Source organism: Scaptodrosophila lebanonensis, unplaced genomic scaffold (genome assembly GCF_003285725.1).
Source record: "Scaptodrosophila lebanonensis strain 11010-0011.00,11010-0021.00 unplaced genomic scaffold, SlebRS2 tig00001410-arrow-pilon, whole genome shotgun sequence".
Classification (NCBI taxonomy): Eukaryota; Metazoa; Arthropoda; class Insecta; order Diptera; family Drosophilidae; genus Scaptodrosophila; species Scaptodrosophila lebanonensis.
In genome coordinates, this window is record NW_022060738.1 from 1,637,448 (window position 1) to 1,660,359 (window position 22,912).

Sequence of the window (22,912 nt, forward strand, 5' to 3'; positions counted from 1 at the left end):
CTAATTATGTTTAAACTCTGTGACGTACTAAGTTAAATAAAAACAAATATGCCATTTGCATTAATATAAGCCAGTAAAAATTTACGGAAACGCCAATTAAATGTTGAAAAAATACAACGCAATTGTTTGAAAAGTGCATCTGATGCCAATTTGGTCAAATAAAGAATTCCATTTATGTTGCTTATAAAATATTAATATTTAATTAATATTATTTGTAAAAGATTTTGTAACATTTTGGAATGTTGGGGTGTGCTTCCATAAATTGGACAAAAATTGCATCTTGTTGTGTTTATCTATGTTTTGCAAAAACTAGCATTTCAAATGTAATTCAGAAATTTAAAAAATGTACTTACATTTTGTTTCCCTGGTTCGTATTGTACATTTAAATGGCAGTTTATGACCATTCACATTTTCGCTAACAAACAGACCTGCCCAATGGGCTACACACAATTACACCCAAGTTTGTTTAACTCAGTAAAATATAATTTTCTATTGTGTGGATGTTTTAGATGCTGTGTATGAATGCTGGTGTTCTAAGTATATATTTAGCAATTTGTTAATTTAATAAAAAAAATTAATTTAATCAAAACTCCCGATAAAACAAACAAGATTTGAAACCTCCCAAATGCTGTGCCAGGTTTTAAGGGGAAACTTGGTCGGAAGAGATTTCTTTGGCACCCCTGATAATTACCGTCTTCTTTAGACGCACTCCATTATTTCCGGAAAAAGTACATTTTTGTGTTAATAAAAATACTAAATGATACCAACTGATATAGTGTGGCAAAGCATTCTCTTCTACCATGTTATTTCACCATATGGATTTTTCCGACTAAAATAATGTAGATTTTCCTGTTTTTGACCTACGGTCACACATATATATCCAAACATTAACTTCAGCACAACGGTTTGCGTAATATTATTGCAATGTTGAAGCGTGCTTTGATATATGGAAAATTCCGCACGAATGGGATTTACGGTTCATTTGAAAATGGAACAAGGTAATAAGCGAAATCTCTTCAAAAGAAATTTATATAAGCACATTTTATAAAAACAGGTGGTCTCGTTTAATGTCCATGTATCCTCCACATTATGCTGAGCCTATTTTTAAAAAAGATTCCCAAAACATGGAAAAATATGAACTTGCAAAACTTTCTCACGTGCCAATCAAAGCAGCTTTAAATAGTTCTTCAGACACTATCTTCAACGCGGAACTTAAGCAGAAAATGTTAGCTTATATAGTTAAATGTGGGAACAGTCGGTTGGCCAGAGAGTTATTAACAAAAACATTCGAACAGATAAAACGGGCCCAAATTGAACGCAAACATCTAGTTAAACAAGATAATGGGCATGCTATTTGCATTGATGCTGAAAAGCTTTTAATTCAGGCCATAGAAAATAGTAGGCCCTTGCTACAATTGTCGTCAATCAAAAGAGGTGGAGTGAAATATCAAGTACCTGTACCTTTGACAAGTAAGAAATCGTACTTCTATGCGATGAAATGGATTCTAGATGCTGCTAAAGAGAAGGATCGGAAAATTAGCCTATCAAGCAAGCTGGCTTGGGAGATTTTGGACGCTGCTCATGGACAAGGAAGAGTCATCAAAAAGAAGAATGATCTGCATAGGTTGTGTGAAAATAATCGGGCATATGCTCATTACAGGTGGAGTTAAAATATTTAAATTCTAACAAATATGTGCTGCAAGCTATGAAGGTTTTAATAGGCTTTTAAAAATATGGAGTATGTATGATAACGTAGCAAACCTGGTTGCTGCGTAGAAAATCTGTTAAAAATTTTTATTTTAATAAAATAGTTTAATAACATTTGGTGAAAACGACCAAAATAATCGTATCCCACTATCAATTATTTCTTGGATTGTCACACCTAATATTGTAATCACACTATTCAAAATTCCGAAATGCTCTAGAAAACAAGAATAAACGCTGTATTGTATTTCTCCACTTTTTCCAAATTTATTATTTAGTTAGCTTATAAAGGATGTACATAGATCAGCGGTGGGCACGTAGTGGCTCTTTGGGTTCCCAGGGCTTTCCCCGTTATGTTTTGGTAAGTGGCGCCAGCCACACGCACAAGAGCGATCGCGAGCGAACTTACAAAAACAATATTGTAGTTTCGCCAATTTCGTGCCCACTGCTGATGTAGATGACAAAATGTAGATTTTGAATGTACATACAAGTTAATTTCTGATTAATACAAATCAAGAAAAAAATAACAAATTGAAAGAATGCTTGAAGCAGTTCTTTATTCTGATGTAAATTTGCGACTGAATTAACTTAAATCAAATCTATCCCTAACAAGCTGTGGCTTAGCGGCAGCGTCGGTCTTGGTAATACAATGCAGGAAATAAGGCAGACGCAGAGTCAGCAGTTTGTTGCACTTGTTATGAAGTGTTGCAAAGTTCTTCTGTTGTATTTTTGATAAATTATTTATTGTAAATTTGCAAGTTTATTTAATGTCAACATTTGATTGTGCCGTTGAAGTCGTTGACCAATATGAGTCTATCGTCGATCTCTTTCACCTTCGGGATGTGGTCTGCGTTGCTATAGCCACACAGCGCTTGTTCTCCATTGATAAGCTTAGGTATACAGCTATTAGTGGTTAGGTTTACAATTTTTGATTTGTTACAAATCTTAATATTGTGGTATCTCTTACAATTGTTACTTATCCCATAAATTGTCTTGTTACAATGAAATAATTTTGTCATAATTTTGCATTCTGTTTTTTCTATACTTGGAATCTCTACAATATATAACAAGGTTGTTCCATTGTGCAAAATGGATACATACGTCTGCAAATTCTAGCATTTCTTCAATGTTTAAAGGTGGTGCTCTTATTAAAATTATTAATTACTACCTCTATTTCTTTTTCGCCAAGTAGAAATGTATTGATTAAATTCAATTTGGTCCATTGTATGGCATATTCTATGTTTATTATCTCTTCTTTTATAAGCCTTATTTGATTTTCGAAACTTATAGCTATCTCATCACTTATGAGAGATTCCATTCTTATACCATTTGTTAGATCATTTGAAATTTTTGTAAGTTTATTTATTCGGTCTTCCAATTGCCTGTTTATTATCAGATTTTTATTATCGTTTTCTATCAGTTTATATTGTCAGTAAGCAGTATTAAGTCATTATTGTCCGGGCTACATACTTCCAGGCCGTACCTAGTATATTGATTGCTCTAGTCTTTCGTTTATGGAACAATGGTATTGCGTTGAAAATAACAAGTAAAAAAGCTAAAGTCGGGTGTCCCGACTTTGAAATACTCTGTACATATGTTTACAATAATTATAGAAAATAAAAAAATTAAGAAAATAAAAAAAAAAATTTGATCGATTTTACCTCTCTCGGTATTCGAACTCACGTAAAGGGTTTATAATTGCACATTTACATAGCAATTGCGTCTGTGTGAGTGTATGTATGCCTATGCGCATCTATTCGTGTCTGTGTAAACATGTGTGCAGTCAAACAAAGCACCAGCATCAACAGCCGCGGGCAGCGCTGCAGCAGCAAATATATTTATGGCTATAACTTCTCGTTAAATCGGTCTATCATAGTGAAACTTGACATACGGATACATAATAACCAACTGGGGGTTTTTCTAAAATTTTAGTTCGAAATTCCAAGAATTACCGGAGTTACGATTTGGGGGGGTAGAGGGGGGAGGGAGGGAAATTCCAAAATATACATTTTCTGCGTATTCACATAAGGCATCTGGGACTAAAATTTGGTGTTCCTAGATCTTATAGTCTCCGAGATATAAGCGATTATACGAATGGAAATCAAAAAAATAAAACAAACTCGTATAGAATACACACAAAAGGCATATTTGTGCAAAATTTGGTGTCTCTATCTCTTATAGTCTCTGAGATCCAGGTGTTCATACCGACGGACAGACAGACAGGGCTAGATCGTCTCGTCATGCTGATCAAGAATATATATACTTTGTGGGGTCTGCCACGCCTCCTTCTGCCTGTTACATTTTTCAGCTCCCGCAAACCTAATATACTTCTGTACATTTCATGTACAGAGTATAAAAATGGCTTGTGTTATTTCGTGGCGTAATGTGTGGTACAATGTATTAGCTCCCAGATCTTTTTCTGTGTACAATAGGAGATTCTCTAATGTATTTTTAATTTGCTCTAACTCTATGATCTGTACGATTCGGGTTGTCGATGTCTGTAGTTTCCCCATTCCTTCTAGAATACTTATTGTCTGTGCGTCTGTATAATTCAAAACTTCCAGGTGTCCCCTAGTTGGTATTGCTGTCATCATTAATAGTAGTCTGTAATTTTATATGTTTTTATATTACTTTTATGAATTATCTTGTCTCTTGTTGTTAGTATGGTCGTGTTTCTATCTTCCTTAACTATTTCTTTTTATATCTGGGTGATAGTTTGGTACCTAATCTTGTGTTAACTTTGTCGTTACGTTTTTTGTTATGCATGTCTGTCGATTTTTTCTGTTTTGTTCTGCCAATGTTATCTTTCCTAGCCTTTTCGTTCTGATTTGGATCTGTAGTCACGTTTCTACCGAAGAATATGTCAATGGTCTCTTATTAGTTGTTGAGTGTATGGTGTAGTTGTAGTCGTATATTGATTTATCGCGAAGTTCCTCAAATGTTCTATATTCCTGTTTTCTTTTATTGCACCTCATAATATCTGATAACGTCGAATGAAATCTCTCTAGCTGACCGTGGTGTCTTGTAGACCTTGATACCTAGTTGGTCTTGCATCATAAAAGTTATTGATGCCGGGTTCAGAGATTTTTCGTTGTCTATCACAACAGCTTTCGGTACTACGAAATAAAATAAGATCTCATGTAGTGGTTTTTTATATCTTCTATTGCCCTAGATTTAATTACCCGTCCCTGAGCCAATTTCGAAAATTTATCTACTGCTGTTAGTACTAAATTCTTTTCTGTCATGTACTTGTATATGTAGATGTGTATTGAGTGTCCTGGATATTCAGGGATTGGTGTTTCTTTGAGTTTTGGGTTAGTTGGGTGCCTATCGTAATTTTCTTCTTTACAAACCTGGCATTGTTTAACTAATTCCATTATTCGCTGTTTCATTTTTGGGAAATATAAATTTTTGGACAACTGTTTCTTATTCTCTAGTGCGTTACGGTGAGCGCTGTTGTGTGTAGCCGAAATTTTCTCATCTTATGTTTCGTTTGTTAAGTCTTTCACCTGAGTCTGTGTGAATCTAATTTTGAAGTTTCTAAAATGTTTATGATATATTTGTTGGATTTGGTGCAATATTTCTTCTGAGGGTAATATTCCGTTAATAACTGATGGGTTTAAATGAGCTTTCAAGATCTGTATAAGTCCGTTTTCTGTAAAGTCTGGTAGTGTTATAGTGTGTCTATGAGAGGTTGGAAATGGGATGTCGAACTTATAATCTGACTCTATTAAAAAGGTTAGCGAACTTGTGTGATTTTAATGTTTCCGCCGACTATGACGGCTTCAAAACACTTTTCATTTGGCTCGGACACAAATTTGGGTTGGACATAATTCCTATTCGATCCCGTATCTATCAATATTTTAAGTAATTTTCCGTTCCCCATCTTGCATTCTATATAAGGAAGAGAGGAGCTATTTATCCTAAAAAATTGATGTCTGAATGTTCGTATTGGTTGTGGTTTTGGTGCCCAAGGGCGAGGAGGTACGTGCGTTTGTTGTGGTTGTGTCTGATAAGTTCGTTGGTTGGGGTAATGTGTAATCAGTCCCGTATTGTTGTATGTATTCGGTCGATAGTTTGTGGTGTTCGGCCAAGTTGTTCGAACTGGTAATTGATGTCTGAAACCTATGGGTGGTGTTTGGTTAAAGCTTGCTGTACTAGAGGGTTGAGCCCTTCGAGGTGTCAATACTGGTGTTGGTATGTGTCTATTGGAATTTCTGAAGTTTGTCTGTTGGTTCTTGTTCCACGCTATGTTAGTTCGATAGTTTTGGTTCTCTAACTTCAGGCAGTAATGAAGAGCCGGGGGAAGATCTACTGGTTCCTTAATTCCACGGTATGCAATATGCCAAAGTATTTTGGCGAACCAGCCTCGGCAGTGTAGACTAACAGTATACGATTTATACTCTTCTTCCATGAACTAAACTCCGCCGGGTTACCGGAAAATTCTCGGAGGCTTTTAACGTTGCCTAGTACCCTGTCTAAATCATTCAAATTCTGATTGGCAGCTATCCCTTGTTCTTCTACATCATTAAATTCCCTGGAAGGGTTAACTAACTGCCTCACTAATACTGGCAATTGTTGCGCTAAAATTTGGCTAACCGTGGCTGCTATCACCTGTTCCACGTTATTTGCCATGCGTATATTCTGTAAATGTTCGTTGTGTCTGTCAAGTTGTCTGTTTATGATGTGCCCGCCTACCTGTGGATGATCTGCTATTATTGGGGGCCTAATCAAATTTTCTTCGTTTGCCATAAATTTAACTCCAACCAAATGATATTAGAAAATAATTTTCAGATAAGTTTTATATATGTGAGAGATGTTAGAATATAATTTTCGATATGTTTTATGAATGTGGGAAATATTAAAATAGAATTTGCAAATATGTTTTATATATGTGACAAATATTCAAATATGATTTGTATATGTGGGAAATATTCAAATACAAGTATGTTTTATATATGTAGGAAATAATATATTTTTGAAATATGTGGGAAATATTAAAATAAAATTTTCGAATTTCTTATTCTTATTTGATATAACTTGTTTTAAATCGAATGGTGCAAGCCAGAAATTGCTTTTTTGTTTTGGTCTTTCTGTAATTTTATATATTTTATTTTATACATATACTATTTTTTATACTGACACTTTTAGTTGCTCCTTCCGTTGTGCACTTGTTTCTTCTAAAGCAATTTTTGAATATATTTTTTCTTTTAAAATTTTCAACTCGATTTCATTTCGTTTGATTCACTTAATATTAACTTACATAACTATCATTGTTGTGGCAACCTTTCCAGCTGGTCCGGATTTCGTCCTTTTTGAAATTCTGGTATCTGCTGGGGATCCTGCGACCGATGAGAGTATCCCGTGGACGGACCTTCCAGGATGTGTTGTCCACCGATGGGCAATTAAACAATTAAGTTCTAACTGCCTTCAGCAAACTAAACCGATCGTTGAAATTAATCGACGAGAGTCGCGGTGGTTTTCGTTCACTTATTGGCCGGTATGTTGCAAACTTTAGTTGCAAGCTCGCGAAACTTAGAAGCGGGTTGTTCTGTCGATTCGCGTACCGGTCCCTGCTCGGGTACCAGTTCATTTCTGATTAATTAAAATCAAGAAAAAATATAACAAATTGAAAGAATACTTTTAAGTAGTTCTTTATTCTGATGTAAATTTGCGACTGAATTAACTTAAATCAAATCTATCCCTTGGCACGTGGTTGTCGTTGGCAGCGTCGTTCTTGGTAATGCAATTGGCAGTTTGTTGCACTTGTTATGAAGTGTTGTAATGTTCTTCGGTTGTAATTTTAATAAAATATTTATTGTAAATTTGCAAGTTTATTTAATGTCAACATGCACATTTATTTGGTGTAAACTTATAAATATGTACTAGAGTTGGGCACGGGCCGTGTTTCGGTCACGCGTTTTCGTGTTTCAAATATTATATTGTACTTTCTGAGATCATTGCGCTCATACAGACGGATGGACACAGCTATATCGACTCGCAAGGATCTCGAAAAGTATAACAGCTAGAATAACCAAACATCGTATACAGATTATCCTAAGTCCCAGAAAGTAGGAGTGGCACATTGTGGCACATGTTGCAAGAAGTTAATATAAATACCTACATACATATGTATGTTGTACGCAAAACAATTAATATTACCCCAACAAACTAAGCGAAACGTCTGTAATTTGCTTTGGACTATATAAAAAAACTATACTGTTTTGGCACAATGAGTTATGGACAGATGAGTCCTCATTTCAGTTGGTAAAAACTTTATGCATTTTTGACAACACCAGAAGAATAAATCAGTACAGCAACTTAACAGATTTAGAGGTAGATAAAATAAAAAAAACAAACTCGTATAGCGTACACACATAAGGCATCTTTGTGCAAAATTTGGTGTCTCTACCTCTTATAGTCTCTGAGATCCCGGTGCGGTAGTGCGAATCGGTAGGACCATCGTGGTCCTGACGAGTTAGTCCTTTTGTTGATCAATGTGGAATCCCAGTGGTCCGGTTTGATATTTGGGTGGACACTGGTTGCGCTTGAGTGGAACGGCGCAGGACGTTTGCAGTGACCAAGGATACCGGATGGCAATCCTTGGAAGCATGTAGTTCAACGTGGTAGTTGCCGTGACCCAAAGTAACATGCCGTTCGTTGATAATTTGCATACTGATTTTATTCTTACAAATCATGGCTTATATAGCCATGCTTAATACTAGCTTATGACTATTTACATTTACCATTTCTATGTGTTGGCGGTTTGACAATAATGTTCTTCTTCTTCTTGACTGGTCTTCAAACCCGTTATCGGGCTATGACCTGACGTAACACAGCTCTCCACGCGCCTCTGCTTCGCGCGCGTCGCTTCCAGTTGGTCACTCCGCAGGTAGTAAGTGCGTTCTCTACCTGGTCCTTCCAACGTAGGCAAGGCCTCCCCCGTCGTCGTCTCCCCCCAACATCCGCATCGAGAACTTTTTTCGCTGGAGCGTCTTCTTCCATACGCACGACATGACCTAGCCAGCTTAGCCGCTGGATGTTTATTCGCTTGACTATGTCAATGTCAGCGTAGAGCTCGTACAGTTCGCTGTTCCATCGTATGCGGTAGTCGTCGCCAACGCGTATGGGACCGAAGATCTTCCGAAGCATCTTTCTCTCAAACACTGCAAGAGCTGCTGCATCAGTCTGCGATATCACCCATGCTTCTGCACCATAAAGCAGCACGGGGAGGATGAGCGTCTTGTAGAGCGTTAGCTTGGTTTTTCGGGAAAGGTCTCTGCTACTCAATTGCCTACTGAGGCTGAAGTAGCATCGATTGGCTAGAGTTAATCTCCATTTGATTTCTAGGCTGACATCGTTGGTTGCTGTGACGGTGGTGCCAAGATACATAAAATCTTTCACCATTTCGAAAGTATAGTTTTCCACCGCGATCTGGGAGTCTGGTTGCCGCGTGTCCCTGCTAGAGGAAAACATATACTTAGTTTTGCTCTCATTTATCACCAAACCCACTTTTGCAGCTTCCTTCTCAATAGCCGCAAATGCTCCGGTGACGCCTCTCCTGGTACGGCTGATAATGTCTATATCATCAGCGTACGCAAGAAGCTGAACGCTTTTAAAAAAGATCGTTCCGCCTCGGTGTACACCAGCTTTGCGCACCACACTCTCCAGCAGGAAGTTGAAGAGATAGCACGAGAGGGCATCGCCTTGCCTGAAACCTCGAACGGTATCAAAGGGTTCGGAGAGGTCCTTTCCTACCTTGACGGAGCTACGAGTGTTGCTCAACGTCATTCTGCAAAGTCGCACTAGCTTTGCAGGGATACCGAACTCAGACAGTGCGGCATATACACGTTCCCTCCTCGGGCTATCGAATGCTGCTTTATAATCGACGAAAAGATGGTGGGTATCGATTTGAAACTCATGAGTTTTCTCCAGGATTTGGCGTAGCGTGAATATCTGGTCAGTGGTGGATTTACCAGGCATAAAGCCGCACTGATAAGGCCCAATCAGTGCTATCGCAAATGGCTTTAGCTTATCACACACTACGCTTGATATGACCTTATATGCGACGGAAAGAAGGCTGATTCCACGATAGTTGGTGCAGACCGTGGGATCACCTTTTTTTAAGACGGGACATAGGACACCGAGATTCCAATCATCAGGCATGCTTTCAGTTAGCCATATTTTGCAAATGAGCTGGTGCATGCACCCTACCAACTCATCGCCGCCTGCCTTAAACAGCTCCGCAGGCAGCCCATCTGCTCCCGCAGATTTGTTGTTTTTGAGCCGCTGGATGGCTGTTTCGACTTCGTCATGGCTAGGTGACGGTACTTCAATACCATCGTCGGCGATCGGTTCTGTGGGGTCATCTCCGCTGGCGGAATTGTTAACATCTTCGCCTGATAGAAGATTGGAGAAATGTTCCCTCCACAGTCTCAGTGCCGCTTGCCCGTCCACCACCAGATTTCCTTCCGAGTTCTTACAGGCTGACGCTGCGGGCTTAAAACCTTGTGTTAGACGCTTCACCTTCTGGAAAAATTTCCTAGCGTCGTTCCTGTCTCTACAAAGCTCCATCTCCTCTCGCTCTCGCTTTTCTTGCTCTCTCTTCTTGCGTCTAAAAAGCCGCCTCTCCTCCCTCTTCTTCTCCCGATATACATCATGCACAGCGCGCGTTGTCGCCGTCTGCAGGGTTCTTTTGTACGCGGCATTCTTCGCTGCAGTGGCTTCGCGGCACTCCTCGTCGTACCATTGGTTTCTCGGTAGCGGCTGTTGGAAACCAATGACATCTTCTGCGGCTGTGTGCAGTGAGCGGGAAATATGTGCCCAAAGTCCGCTACCAGTATCGGTTTCCGAGAACGGTTGAGAAAGCAACTCAGAGAGTTGAGCGGAGTAAGCTTCGGCAGTCTGTTGTGCTAGCAGCTTTCCGACGTCTAGTTTTCGCTGCGTGTTGGGGCGTACATTTTTCGCCATGCATAATCGCATGCGAACCTTGGCTGCAACAAGTTGGTGGTCCGAATCAATATTCACACCACGGAACGTACGCACGTCCAGCACACTGGATGCATGCCTTCCATCTATCACAACATGGTCTATTTGATTTTTTGTCATTCGATCGGGTGACTGCCAGGTAGCTTTGTGGATATCAAGGTGTTCAAATCTGGTGCTACTCACCACCATGTTTCGTGCTGCGGCGAAGTCAATTAGCCTCAGTCCATTGTTGGATGTTGTCTCGTGGAGGCTGAATTGTCCGACTGTCGGGGCAAAGACGCGCTCTCTTCCAACCTTGGCATTAAAATCGCCAAGAACAATTTTAATGTCATGAGAGGGGCAGCGGTCATAGACTGTCTCCAGTCTCGCATAGAACTCGTCCTTGGTAATCTCGTCTTTGTCCTCCGTCGGAGCGTGGACGCAAATCAGGCTTATGTTGAAAAATCTCGCCTTGACACGGATGGTTGCCAGCCGTTCGTTCACAGGTGTGAACCTAGAGACACAGTTACGCAATCTCTTGCTGACCGCAAAACCGCATCCAAATTCGCGTCTTTCTGCATGGCAGCTGTAGTAGATGTCAAAGGCTGCTCTTTGGGAGCAACCCTGACCTGTCCATCGCATTTCCTGGATGGCGGTGATGTCAGCTCTTACTTTATTGAGAGCATCCGCCAATTGGATAGTAGCACCTCCTCTGTTAAGGGTCCGGACATTCCAGGTGCATATCCTTAAATCGTGGTCCTTTAAACGTTTGCTAGGGTCGTCAACTTTTGGGTGTTCCTTATCCGAGGCTGTTGTTATGTCCTTCACTGGGAGTAAAAAATTTTCATGTGGTGGGTCCCAAGCCCTACGCACAAAAGCGCTGCACACATTTGCTCACTTACCAACTCCGGATGGAGCCGGAAAGCTACCCAGAGAGCACCGCGAGGAGGTCGTGTGTCAACTTGATGATGGCAGAGACAAAGATCACTCTGGCCATTTCCACGTTAATGGCAGTCAGAAGCTTTACATTGTTCTACCAAAATCCGAGCTCTCTCTGACAATAATGTTGCGCAGGCATATATTATGAGCTTAAGTATGCTGGTGTCAGCCCAATTTGGCTCATAAACTATGACCTGATTGTTGGTCTTATGCTGAGGTAGCACAATAATATGTGTCTTATTCTTGCTTATTATTACGCGACCACGCGGCCAGTTGAAAACGTAAGGCGAGAATTTTTGATGGTGCGGACAAGTTGGGTGCGACCGTTGAAGAAGAAGGATCTGATAGAGCTGCTGCGGGAGTTCAATATGGACACCGCTGGCATGAAGAGCTGGCGGCACACTTTGAGAGTCTCCAGCTACGCTCGCTCCGCCCCGCACCACCGAAAGCGCACCTTGAAGTCCATAAAAGTGAGGAGGAGCAGGAAGATTTGCTTAACCTGGACCCATCACCTGAAGAAACAACGACTTCATAGCACTCGTGAGGAATCCAATTCGATGGGAGTGGGGATCCTAGGTCGTTCCTTCGGGAGCTGGAAGAAATTGCGAAAATGAGTGAGGAGCCGCCGGAAAACCTATTACCAATGCTACCGCTGATCTTCAAAGGCAAGGCATTGATGTGGCAGCGTGAGCGACCCGACGCAGACATGGCGGAGTTCCGTGAGGGGCTGCTCAGGGCGCTCCCCATGGCACCACACGTGGAGGAGTGGCGCGGGAGCGGTTCCAGAGGGAGATCGCAGTCGAGGAGGTCCGCACGGAAGATGAGCTCATCCGGGCGCTGGTGCGACGGGAGGAGTCGAGCCGAGCAAATGTGCTAGCGCCAATCACAGTGGGAATTCCAGGACCACAGCCTCCACTGGCACGACCGATCTGCCGACGCTGTGGTAGGGCAGAGCATGACGCTGGGTGCTGCCCGAATCAACAGCAACTTTACTGCTGGGCTTGTGGGAAGCAAGGAATACGGGCGAATGATTGCCGCAGAGCGGGAAGGGCGAACCCTCGACGGGTGGCCACGTTCCTTCAGGAGGAGTTGCCGCGCTTTGAAAACATTGTTAATGTGTCGTCCCTGGCAACACACATGTCCGCGTTAAGACAACAGGCCCATCAAACGTATCCAGGACAGGTGGCAGCCATACGTAAATTAAAACCCCCAGCCAACTTAAAACAGTTGCGGGAGTACATTGGCATGGCCTCATGGTACCGGCGGTTCGTGCCCAACTTTGCGAAGACAGCCGGGCCACTCACCGAACTGCTGAAGAAGGGCAAGAAATGAGCATGGGAGCGGGCGCAACAACAGGCGTTCGACGACATTCTTCTGGTTGCAGACAGATGCAAGTATACAGAACTTGTCCCAATCCGCACCGCCACAGCGGTAACGGTAAAACTGGCGCTGCGAGAACGAATTCTAACTCCCTTTGGGACGCCGAAACAGCTTATCACTGACAATGGTGCCCAGTTCACCTGCCGCACATTGAAACAATTTCTCACGGAAATGGGCATTAATCATTAGCTGACACGCCACAAGAGAACCCGACGAAGCGGAGCAACAGAACGGTCAAAACCATCATTGCGCAGCTAGCGGATGGCCAGCATGACGGGTGGGAAAAACACCTGCCACAAATTCATTTGGCAATTAACACAGCACAATCAGAAGCCACAGGCTACTCACCAGCGTTTATATTGTTTGCATGGTACGAAGGAACCAAGGGCTGGCCAGTGAAGACCAAGAACCCCAATACAACTTGAGGAAGTGAATGGAGGCGGTGGCCCGTCCGACAATCCCGCGAGTGGAGCGGAAAGCCCTGAGCACGGAGGTGGCACAATGGGGAGTATATTTCGACGACAGCGGGGACCCACGAGCATTTCTGCGCATGCTGGAAGATAAAGCAGAAGTGAGTGGAGAGCCGGTAGATAATTTGGTGCCGACTTTACGCTATATCCTGCAGGGCGCGGCACTGACGCGGGACCGCACAAGGGGAAACTCGACCCAGTCGTGAGCCGAGTTCCGAGCGGAACTACTGGAAGCGTACCCGGCGGCCCCTCACGTAGAGCGGTGGCGACAAAACTCGCAGCGACGCTTCCAGGTCAAGTCGGAGTCCACGTCGTTCTACGTGCAGGCGATGCTGGAGCTGATGCTCGATGCCGACTATCTGGGGAGGATCAGCAGATGCTCATCTACAGCAATATTCGGCCAGCGATCAACATCAGGGTACGGCATCAGGATGTCCATACTGTGGCAGAATTCAAACGGCAGGCACCAGAACTGGAGGCCTTGTTCCGGCCTGTTCGGTTGGGGCAAGGCCACCCCAGCCAGCGTTCATGGCTCCACCGGGGCTTACGATCCGACATCCAGGGCCAGCAGACATGCAGTCCCTTTTGAGACTGCACATGCACCAACAGCAACCAGTACATAGAAGTTAAACGACAAAAAAAAAAAAACGAGAAGTCGAAGTCACAAATGCCACGTGCCAGACGCCTGGGCAGCTGGCAGTGCGATGCAATCAAGCTGCCAGTGCACTGGTATGCGTGATGGGTAGCACTGTTGCCCAACCCAACAGCTGGCCAACAAACAACACAGCAGCAGCTCGGTAGCTCGGAAATTCCGCTGCCGGTACCAGCGGGCCGGCCGGCACCCAACCCCTCCACAGAAAGGGGGGAGTGGAACGACGCCCTGGCGACCGTCACAGGGTGTCGTCACTAGGGGAGGACGGCGAGATAGAAGAGGACAGCGAGGTAGAAGAGTAAGGGAGTAAAAGATGGATAGGGAGAGAAGAGTGGTAGAGATAAGTTGAAAATGGAGTTTAATTTAGGTACATCCACAAAGGTGGACAGATGTATTTTGTAGAAATCTTAAGTTAAGCCACACGAGGTGTAAAAATATTCACTAGGCACGGCGGCGCAATAAAATTATAAGACGAGTATCACCGAGGCAGCGTTGCAAACTTTACCTCCTTTGGTATTTGAACGTAAGGCGTGTATAACTGCACTCTAACATACTAATTGCGTCTATGCGTGTCAATGCATATTTGTGTGTATGTCTCGTAGCCTCTGCATATATGTCACATATACATACTGTTTGGTCACTTCGTAGTTGAAGGGAATTATATTCAATTAGATATTAAGAATGTTTTGAAGTTTAGATTTAAGTAAACAAAATGAATTGTTTGCAAATATGCGCAATTGTTAGGCACTCTCTGTACAGCTGTAGGCTCTATTTACATATGTATGTTGCTCTCTCGCGCTACCTCTCAATGCGTTCCACACGCGCATGAGAGCAAGCATAAGCAGTGTAATAAACTCACTTAAAATTGGAAGATAAGACTGTGCAGTTCGCTTTTCTTTGTAAATTTAATAAACCCAGTGCGAGCCAAAAACAGTCTGCCATTTTGTGGTATATATTCACTTCACTTGGAAGTGAACAACCTCTGGACCCTAGCTTTTGCCATACCGGCAAGTTTCCAGATTTAGCTGAACATTTTGGCGCCCCCGAGTGGACACTTGATTTTCTTTGCTTCGCCGCAGGACTTTGTTCTTCGTTGGATTTGTGCCTGGACGTGGATAGCAGAACTTGTGCCGTACACTTGATCTGGATTTTGGCCAGTTCCGCATCCACATGACTTTCCATAATTGTCAGGGAAGTGCACAGGTTACGAATGCCAATTAAGTTTCGGTCACATATATGTGTACATTGTCGGCTTGTGCATAAATAAATAAATGCCAATTGCCAAGCGACAAACATACATACATACATATGTACATAAGTGCGTTTATTTGCTGCAAGGTGGACCGTGACTTTTTTTGGCATTCGCAATAATTATTTGTACCGACATTGTCACAGTATTAAATGCATGCACAGTTTAATAAAGTTTGAAAAAAAAACACTAAGTCAAATTTGAACTTGATATATTTGTATTATTTAAACTGGTTGCGCTTGGCATAAAATTATTCCCAGTATATACATTTACAAATAAATATATACACACGCATGTATATATACACACATACATACATAAATACATAATAGAAAATTCTGCGCTGCCAACGTTTGATAACTCAAATATTAATTCGAGTTATTGAACTTGTGTTTGCTTTGCGTCGATCAGCTGCGCTAACTAATAGCACACTGCCGGCCAAATATATTAGGCACACTTTTGAGTTGGTGCATATTTAGGCAGCTAACTCCAAACGTCCCGGTCTAATATATTAGCCATTGTACTTGTCCATTAGTATATAAGCGTTAGATTTGATAACCGCCAGCTGTTAAAGTTTATCAATACACCGATTTTAATAATACAGAATCAAAATGCCTAGTAGAAGATGCAAGCAAGTTCAGAGCAGAGAACTAGACGAGCCGAATTCTAGTAAAGCCGACTGCTGGCTACAGTCGCATGATAATGTGGTTCGCGACATTAAACGCATTAAACGCTCTATTCAGAATACCCCAGTCATCGAACCATTCGAGGTTGAGTGCAGGCTAGAAATTTTGAATAGGTATATAGAAAAGGCATTTAAAATACAAGAAGAGCTCGACAACATAAATCCTTCTCTAGCTTCTAGAGCAGACTTAGAAAGTCTGTGCGTCACAGCAAAGGCATTGCTCATGAGCAGAGGTGGACGGGCAAAACTCCATACGGATAGTTTAGCCAATTCCACAATTAGTGGACACTCTCATTTAGAGGAAACTATTCCGATTATAAAAACTTTATTGGTCTTTTTGAGAGCTTGGTCGACGGCTATCCATCTTTGTCCAATATTGAAAAGTTTAACCACCTGCTTTCATGCCTAGAAAAAGAAGCGCTCGGTACCGTAAAGGCCTATCAAGTTACCGAGGATAATTGTCCTAAAGCGCTTGCAGCGCTTAAGCGCGTAACGTAATAGTTGCCTTATCGTATTCGATAGCATTGACAAACTTTTTGATTTGCCTATATTGCAAAGCCCGTCAGCTGTGTCGTTGCGTTCATTGATTGATAATGTTCGCGCCAGCTACGAGTCGTTGTTGTCGTTAGGTAACGACAAACAAGTTATGAGCAAAGTTGACCCACTACACGTTCAAAGTGGGAGGAAAGCCTTGACTACAGCCGTCTTCCGTCTTGGGAAGATTGCGAGGCTGCGCTCAATCGAGGTTATCAGCATTTGTCCGCTGCAGAATCGTCTTGTGGCCGTAGTCAAAAAAGTTGTGCCAATTATGCAAAAAGGGGTAGTAAAGTTGCGCTACCAGTTGCTCAGCCTAGTCAGCCGTCTGGTCCGAAATGTCCGTTCTGCCAGTCGAATGAGCACTACATACATTCGTGTACCCAATTTGTAGCGAACGCTTCAATTTCGTGAAACGGTCTCTGTTATACATAAACTGCCTTAGAAAGGATCATACGACAAAGGTGTGCAAATCAGTTGGGTGTAGAGTTTGTTCGAAACCACACCACACAATCCTGCACAAGTATGCCACAAACTTGCCACATCCTGCACCTGTTAGTCAGTCAGTAGTTGCACTGCCGGCAACGCCAGCACAAACTTCGGTTGTTAACCATGCAACTACTGTGTCTGACCAGGTCATATAAGCTACGGCAGTTGTTCGATTTATGGATCAATCAGGATCTTTCCAACTTGCCAGGGCCTTACTCGATTCTGGTTCCCAAGTCAATTTCATGACGGAAGAGTTGGCCAAATCGTTGAATTTAAAATGGGAAAGAAAAAATATAAGTTTGCTAGGTATAGGTAAACGAAAATCTGCTGTCAGACATATCGTGCAAACGTCGATAGCTTCACGCATTGGCAACTTAACATTCGATTCTGAATTTGGAATTTTGAGCGTTTTTTCGTCGTACCAGCCTGAAAAGGCTCTGGTAAACGTTGATGTGCCTGAGGGTCTTCAGTTGGCAGATCCTCCCTCAATTTCATATGCTTCTTGGAGCAGATGCATTTTTCGAGCTTTTAAGAGAAGGGCACGTAAAAGGAACAAGCGAGTCTCCATCTTTACAAGCAACAGCCCACGGCTGGATAGTGACTGGCCGATGCCAGTCTGCGAGCTCACCCAAATCTTGTTCTGCGTCCCTTGTAAGCTCAAGTCATGATATCTCGCCTGATCATGAACTAATTAATTTAGACACACTTGTTCGCAGGTTCTGGGAGTTGGAAGAAGTTCCAAATTTAACTGAAACAAATTTATATACCCCAGAACGGATGCTTTGTAAGAAATCATTCGTAAATTCAATCACTCGTTTGCCCTCGGGTCGGCTAAGTGTCGCATTGCCATTTAAGTCTAGCCCTCAATGTCTTGGCAACTCATTTGAGAATGCTAAAAGCCGTTTTTTTTTGCACTAGAGAGAAGAATGGCAAAGCAGCCAGAAATATACGTCATGTACAACAACTTTATGTTGGAATATATTTCGTTGGGCCATATGCTGCTACTGCTACCGACAATAGAATTCCGAGAGAGCCACACTATTTCTTTCCATACAAGTGTGTCTAAGATCACAAAGCACCTCAATGAAGTTGCGAGTAGTTTTCGACGCATCGGCCCCGTTTTTGGCAATTCGATGCCTGAAATATTTGAGTGAGCTGCACGCCCCGTCACATCCACTGGCTTCTAAGTCATTAGCGTCTGATTTTTATGTGGATGATTTGCTATCTGGAGCAGATACTGTGGAAGAATTGCGGCTGTTCTATTGCGATCTTAATGCAGTTTTAAAACCATTTGGGTTTGTTCATGCATAATGGTCATCAAATTGTAAGGATTTTGAAGTCCAGCCTTCTGACGAACTCGTCATTGGACATCAAAAGGACACAAAAGCTTTAGGCATTGTGTGGAATTCTCGTAATTACGCATTTAAGTATTCTACAGCAAACATATCGCTAGACGTAGTGCCTACAAAACGGGCAATTCTATCTTTTATATCGCGTCTATATGACCCACTTGGTTTGTTGTGCCCAGTTATTACTAGAGCAAAAATATTAATGCAAGAACTTTTGCTTCTTAAATTTGCATGGGATGATCAAATACCTAGTCACCTTCTGAAGGATTTGCAGTCCACAACGAACACATTTGTTGACTTGGAGTCGTTGCGCATACCCCGTTACGTTGCTGTCTCAAAAACAGCAAAGTGCCAAGAGCGTACGGGTGCTGTCTCTACATTCGAGTAGAGCATGAGCAGAACGTGACAGTTCACTTGTTGACTGCTAAGTCCAAAGTTGCACCATTGAAGACCAAATCGGTTCCACGCCTGGAGCTTTGTGCAGCCCAATTATTGTCCAATTTATGGGAAAAAGTCAGGCAGCTTCTGCACACGACAGTGGAGTAAGTAATTTTCTGGTCAGATTCAGAAGTGGTGTTACATTGGTTGCAAACGCATCCGTCTCATCTTAATACATTCGTTGCCAATAGAGTAGTAAACATTCAGGAACTAACGTCAAATGTGTTGTGGCGTCACGTTCCCACAAAAGAGAATCCAGCAGATTTAGCTTCGCGTGGTTGTACCACAACTGATCTGACTGATTCACAGTGGTTCAATGGTCCGAAATTTTTACATCTGGATCGTTCCCTTTGGCCTCAGAATTCACATCTTGAACTGACCAAAGTGCAGTCAGAGCTGGAGCTGCGAAAGAGTGCTACGGCTCTCATTGCGGCCGATGTGCCTTCTAACCCACTTATTGATATGGTGGAAAGGTTCTCATCGTATCAAAAAATTATTAGCCCCATTGCCAAAAAGTATTTCTTGGTCACTTCGTAGTTTAAGGGAATTATATTCAATTATTTATTAATAATGTTTTGAAGTTTAGATTTAAGTAAACAAAATGAATTGTTTGCACATATGCGCAATTGTTAGGCGCTCTCTGTACAGCTGTAGGCTCTATTTATATTGCTCTCTCGCGCTATCTCTCAATGCGTTCCACACGCGCATGAGAGCGAGCATAAGCAATGTAATAACCTCACTTAGAATTGGAAGATAAGACTGTGCAGTTCGCTTTTCTTTGTAAATTTAATAAACCCAGTGCGAGCCAAAAACAGTCTGCCATTTTGTGGTATATATTCACTTCACTTGGAAGTGAACAACCTCTGGACCCTAGCATTTGCCATACCGGCAAGTTTCCAGCTTTAGCTGTACACATACTTATAAGGCTATAATTTCCTGTTAAATCGGCATATCATAATGAAACTTGAATAGAGCGCATAGGCATACATACACTCACACAGACGCAATTGCTATGTAAATATGCAATTATACACCCTTTCCGTGAGTTCGAATACCAAAAGAGGTAAAATCGATCCACAAATTTTTTTTAATTCTCTTACTTTTTTTAATTTCTAATTTCAGGCTGGCAAAAATCCTCTAACTGAACCCTCCTCGAGGGCGCCGGCTGGGCAATGGACACTGTATCTGCCTTGGAGGAGCATACCTAGTGTCACTTGCGCGCTTACACCTTAGGCGATGCGGTGTCTAGCAGAGACGAAGGTATCGTGTACCCTAACGGCAGGGGCACGACCACTGGAGTCATGGTTAGAGGTGCCTGGCGGTTAGGCATAAAACGCTAGGGGTGATTCGCCGATATAAAAATCAAACTGGAGGTCACGAAGGATGAAGCAAAGGCTGGGATGTCAGTCCAAACGTCGGTGGGAGGCAAGACCGCTACCACCGGCGGGCACGGGGAGGCGAAATCCTCTCAGCGTGTCGCTAGCGGTCACACCTCTACCGTGGTTGGAGCAGGCCACGATAGTTGCAAAGCTACTGCCAAGACGACGATGACGACGGAAGAGCGCAAGAAAATGCTCCGCAGCAGTGCCGTAGGATCGGACTGCGAGAGCATCTCTACGGAGGCCGAGGAAATGCTTCTGCACTCCCCAACCCCGGCGGCCCAAAAGATGAAGGGTCGGCTTATTAACAACAGCAACCTAACCACAGAGGAGAGGAATAAGCTGGCCTGGGCCGATCAGAAAATCGAAGAAGCCCTCAATGCAGACAAGGAGCGGAGAGTACGCAAATAAAGTCGAAGAGCAATTAGCCATAAAACGCCAGCGCTCGGCAGAAACGGCGGCAGAGGTACCAGCCAAGAAGCGGCCCTGTCAACAACAACGCCCAAAGGCGATGGCCAGCGATGTGGCAAAACGACATCTAGTCGTAGCCCTCATCGACGGTACGGACCCCAATGGCAAGATCACGAAGGAGCAGTGGGCGACGGTACAGTCAAAGCTGTTTGAAGCTCTGCTGTTGATGATGGCGAACTCAGAGGCAGCTCCTACCTCTTTTGATGGTGCGGGCTGGCTCAATGGAGTGAAAATCCTGAGCTGCAGAACTTAAAATAGGTAAAACTAAAGAAATAAAAAAGCATATAAAAGTGACAAAAATATCTAATAACGACTCCGACACGGTGGGGGAATTTTATTTGCCAAACGGCCAGCTATGCCCCGATTCACAGCAGAGAGTAGTCAGATATTATCATTAGACCTATTGTTCACGCGAGCAGGGGTTAAGGGCGGCAGGGTCCAAATTCACCATAGCCGAAACCTTCCCCCACGCGAACGTTTGAGCTGCGAGCGCAGCCTCCTCTGAGCTCTAAGTTTAGTTGAAAAACGTACTCGCGTCTTTCCACACCTCAAGTGACTCCAGTGCAGTTCGGTGTACCCTCTACACACATACAAACATTCACATACCATTTGTACATATCACTAAACACTACCAAACTCTGTAAATAAACGTCACAAATAAACCAACACACACAAACTACAACGACCAGCCGTTTTCGTCATTGGGAAGAAAAGACCCCCTACAAGTATCCAAAAGTCACCCCCCTACACATTTTGGTCCTTCGAGCCGGATTCCCTATAATCCTCTCGACCCAGCTAGCTACGGTGGAACTGGATAAAACGATAAGTACACAAGTGCACATCTTTTGTTATAATTCCGATAATATTGCCAAGCCGCACTTTGCGAGCGCGTTCCAAAAAAAAGGCAATTTAATCCAAGTGCCAGTGCAAGTGCAAGTGAATCTAAAGAAAGGGAAAGTCGTAGCGGCCTATATGTACACACACATATAGATATATAAGTCGCCATACTTTTTTTTCCTTCCTTTGAGAGAGAGAGACTCCCGTTTCCAAGCGCGAGCTCCGAAATTCCAAGTCCAACTTGGCCGTGTACATGTTCCAAAGGTCCTAAGTTCGAAGGTGTATAAGCGAATTTATTGTGTTGCGCCGCATATCCCATTGGGCCAACCTCAATTTGTTAATAAGTGCAGAAGGCATTTATTAACATAATTCCGCATATAATTTGCCTATACACACTTAAGACAGAACACACGGCGCGCTTGTTGTTTTTTCCTCGCGTTTTCGTTCTCTCTCAGCTGTCCAAGTCGCACACTGCACTTACACAATTTCCAAATAATAATAATAAAAGTAGTGAATTGAAACTGTGTCGTCTCACTTTATTATTATTCATTTTCTATAATTATATTGCACCTAAGAAACATTCCGTCTAAATTTGTAGCAATATAAATCAACTACGTTGCCCAAAACATTTATATTTTTGGGCCGCTATTGTTTTTGTTCTTCTATAAAAGTTTCCAGCGCTTAAAATAAGCCAGCGGCACGGCTCAGCAGCGTACTCACCACGCGTCCGCTCTTCGGCCGTTTTTGTCGCTGTCTGGCGCTCACTAGCGCACACACACACACATGCATACATACATACAAGCGAGCGACGTCGAACGGTGCTAACGGCACGCATCGAGAGAGCAGCGAAAACAGCTGCGCTCGTTTTATACCCTATCCCAAGAGAGTATGCACTTTTCCTGAAGGTACTTGGCAATTACGTTTTTTTCCGTCAGCATCAGCAATCAACACTTGGCTGCCAACCAACTACAACTCGAAATGTCGCTCGTGTGCCGTTTCCAGCGTTCCTGGCCCAGTTCCATTTTATTTTCAAAATATAAATAAAATTTGGGAAGCATTTCCTAATAAAAAAAAAAAAGAAATTTAAAATCTGTTCCATAACTTGCCGTTATCTTTTTATTGAACCGAAGGAAATTGAATTCCAGTTGTTCCGTCTTCAGCCTTGTTTTTTGGCCACAAATTTTCTACGCTTCCGTTTTATTGGCTTTTTACGAATTTTCAAATCCGTTTTCACTAAAAATGGAAAGTGAAACTCCTAAATCGGAAGTGGCCACGGGATCATCCCTAATGCCTCCTGCAAGTGATAAACGGACCACCCGGTCGATGTCGCCGAAGGCTGAATCCGGCCTCACCTACGAGAACGAGTGTC

The 22,912-nt window shown here is 42.7% G+C and overlaps 1 protein-coding gene across 1 annotated transcript; it reads left to right on the forward strand.

Annotated features, from left to right (window-relative positions):
- The first annotated feature begins 846 nt into the window (after window positions 1-846).
- Window positions 847-1,857, forward strand: LOC115630604 (28S ribosomal protein S7, mitochondrial). Its single transcript, XM_030527224.1, has 2 exons — window positions 847-998; window positions 1,055-1,857. The coding sequence occupies exons 1-2, from the start codon at window positions 925-927 to the stop codon at window positions 1,668-1,670; spliced, it is 690 nt and encodes a 229-aa protein (XP_030383084.1). The 5' UTR covers window positions 847-924; the 3' UTR covers window positions 1,671-1,857.
- Window positions 1,858-22,912: the final 21,055 nt, after the last annotated feature.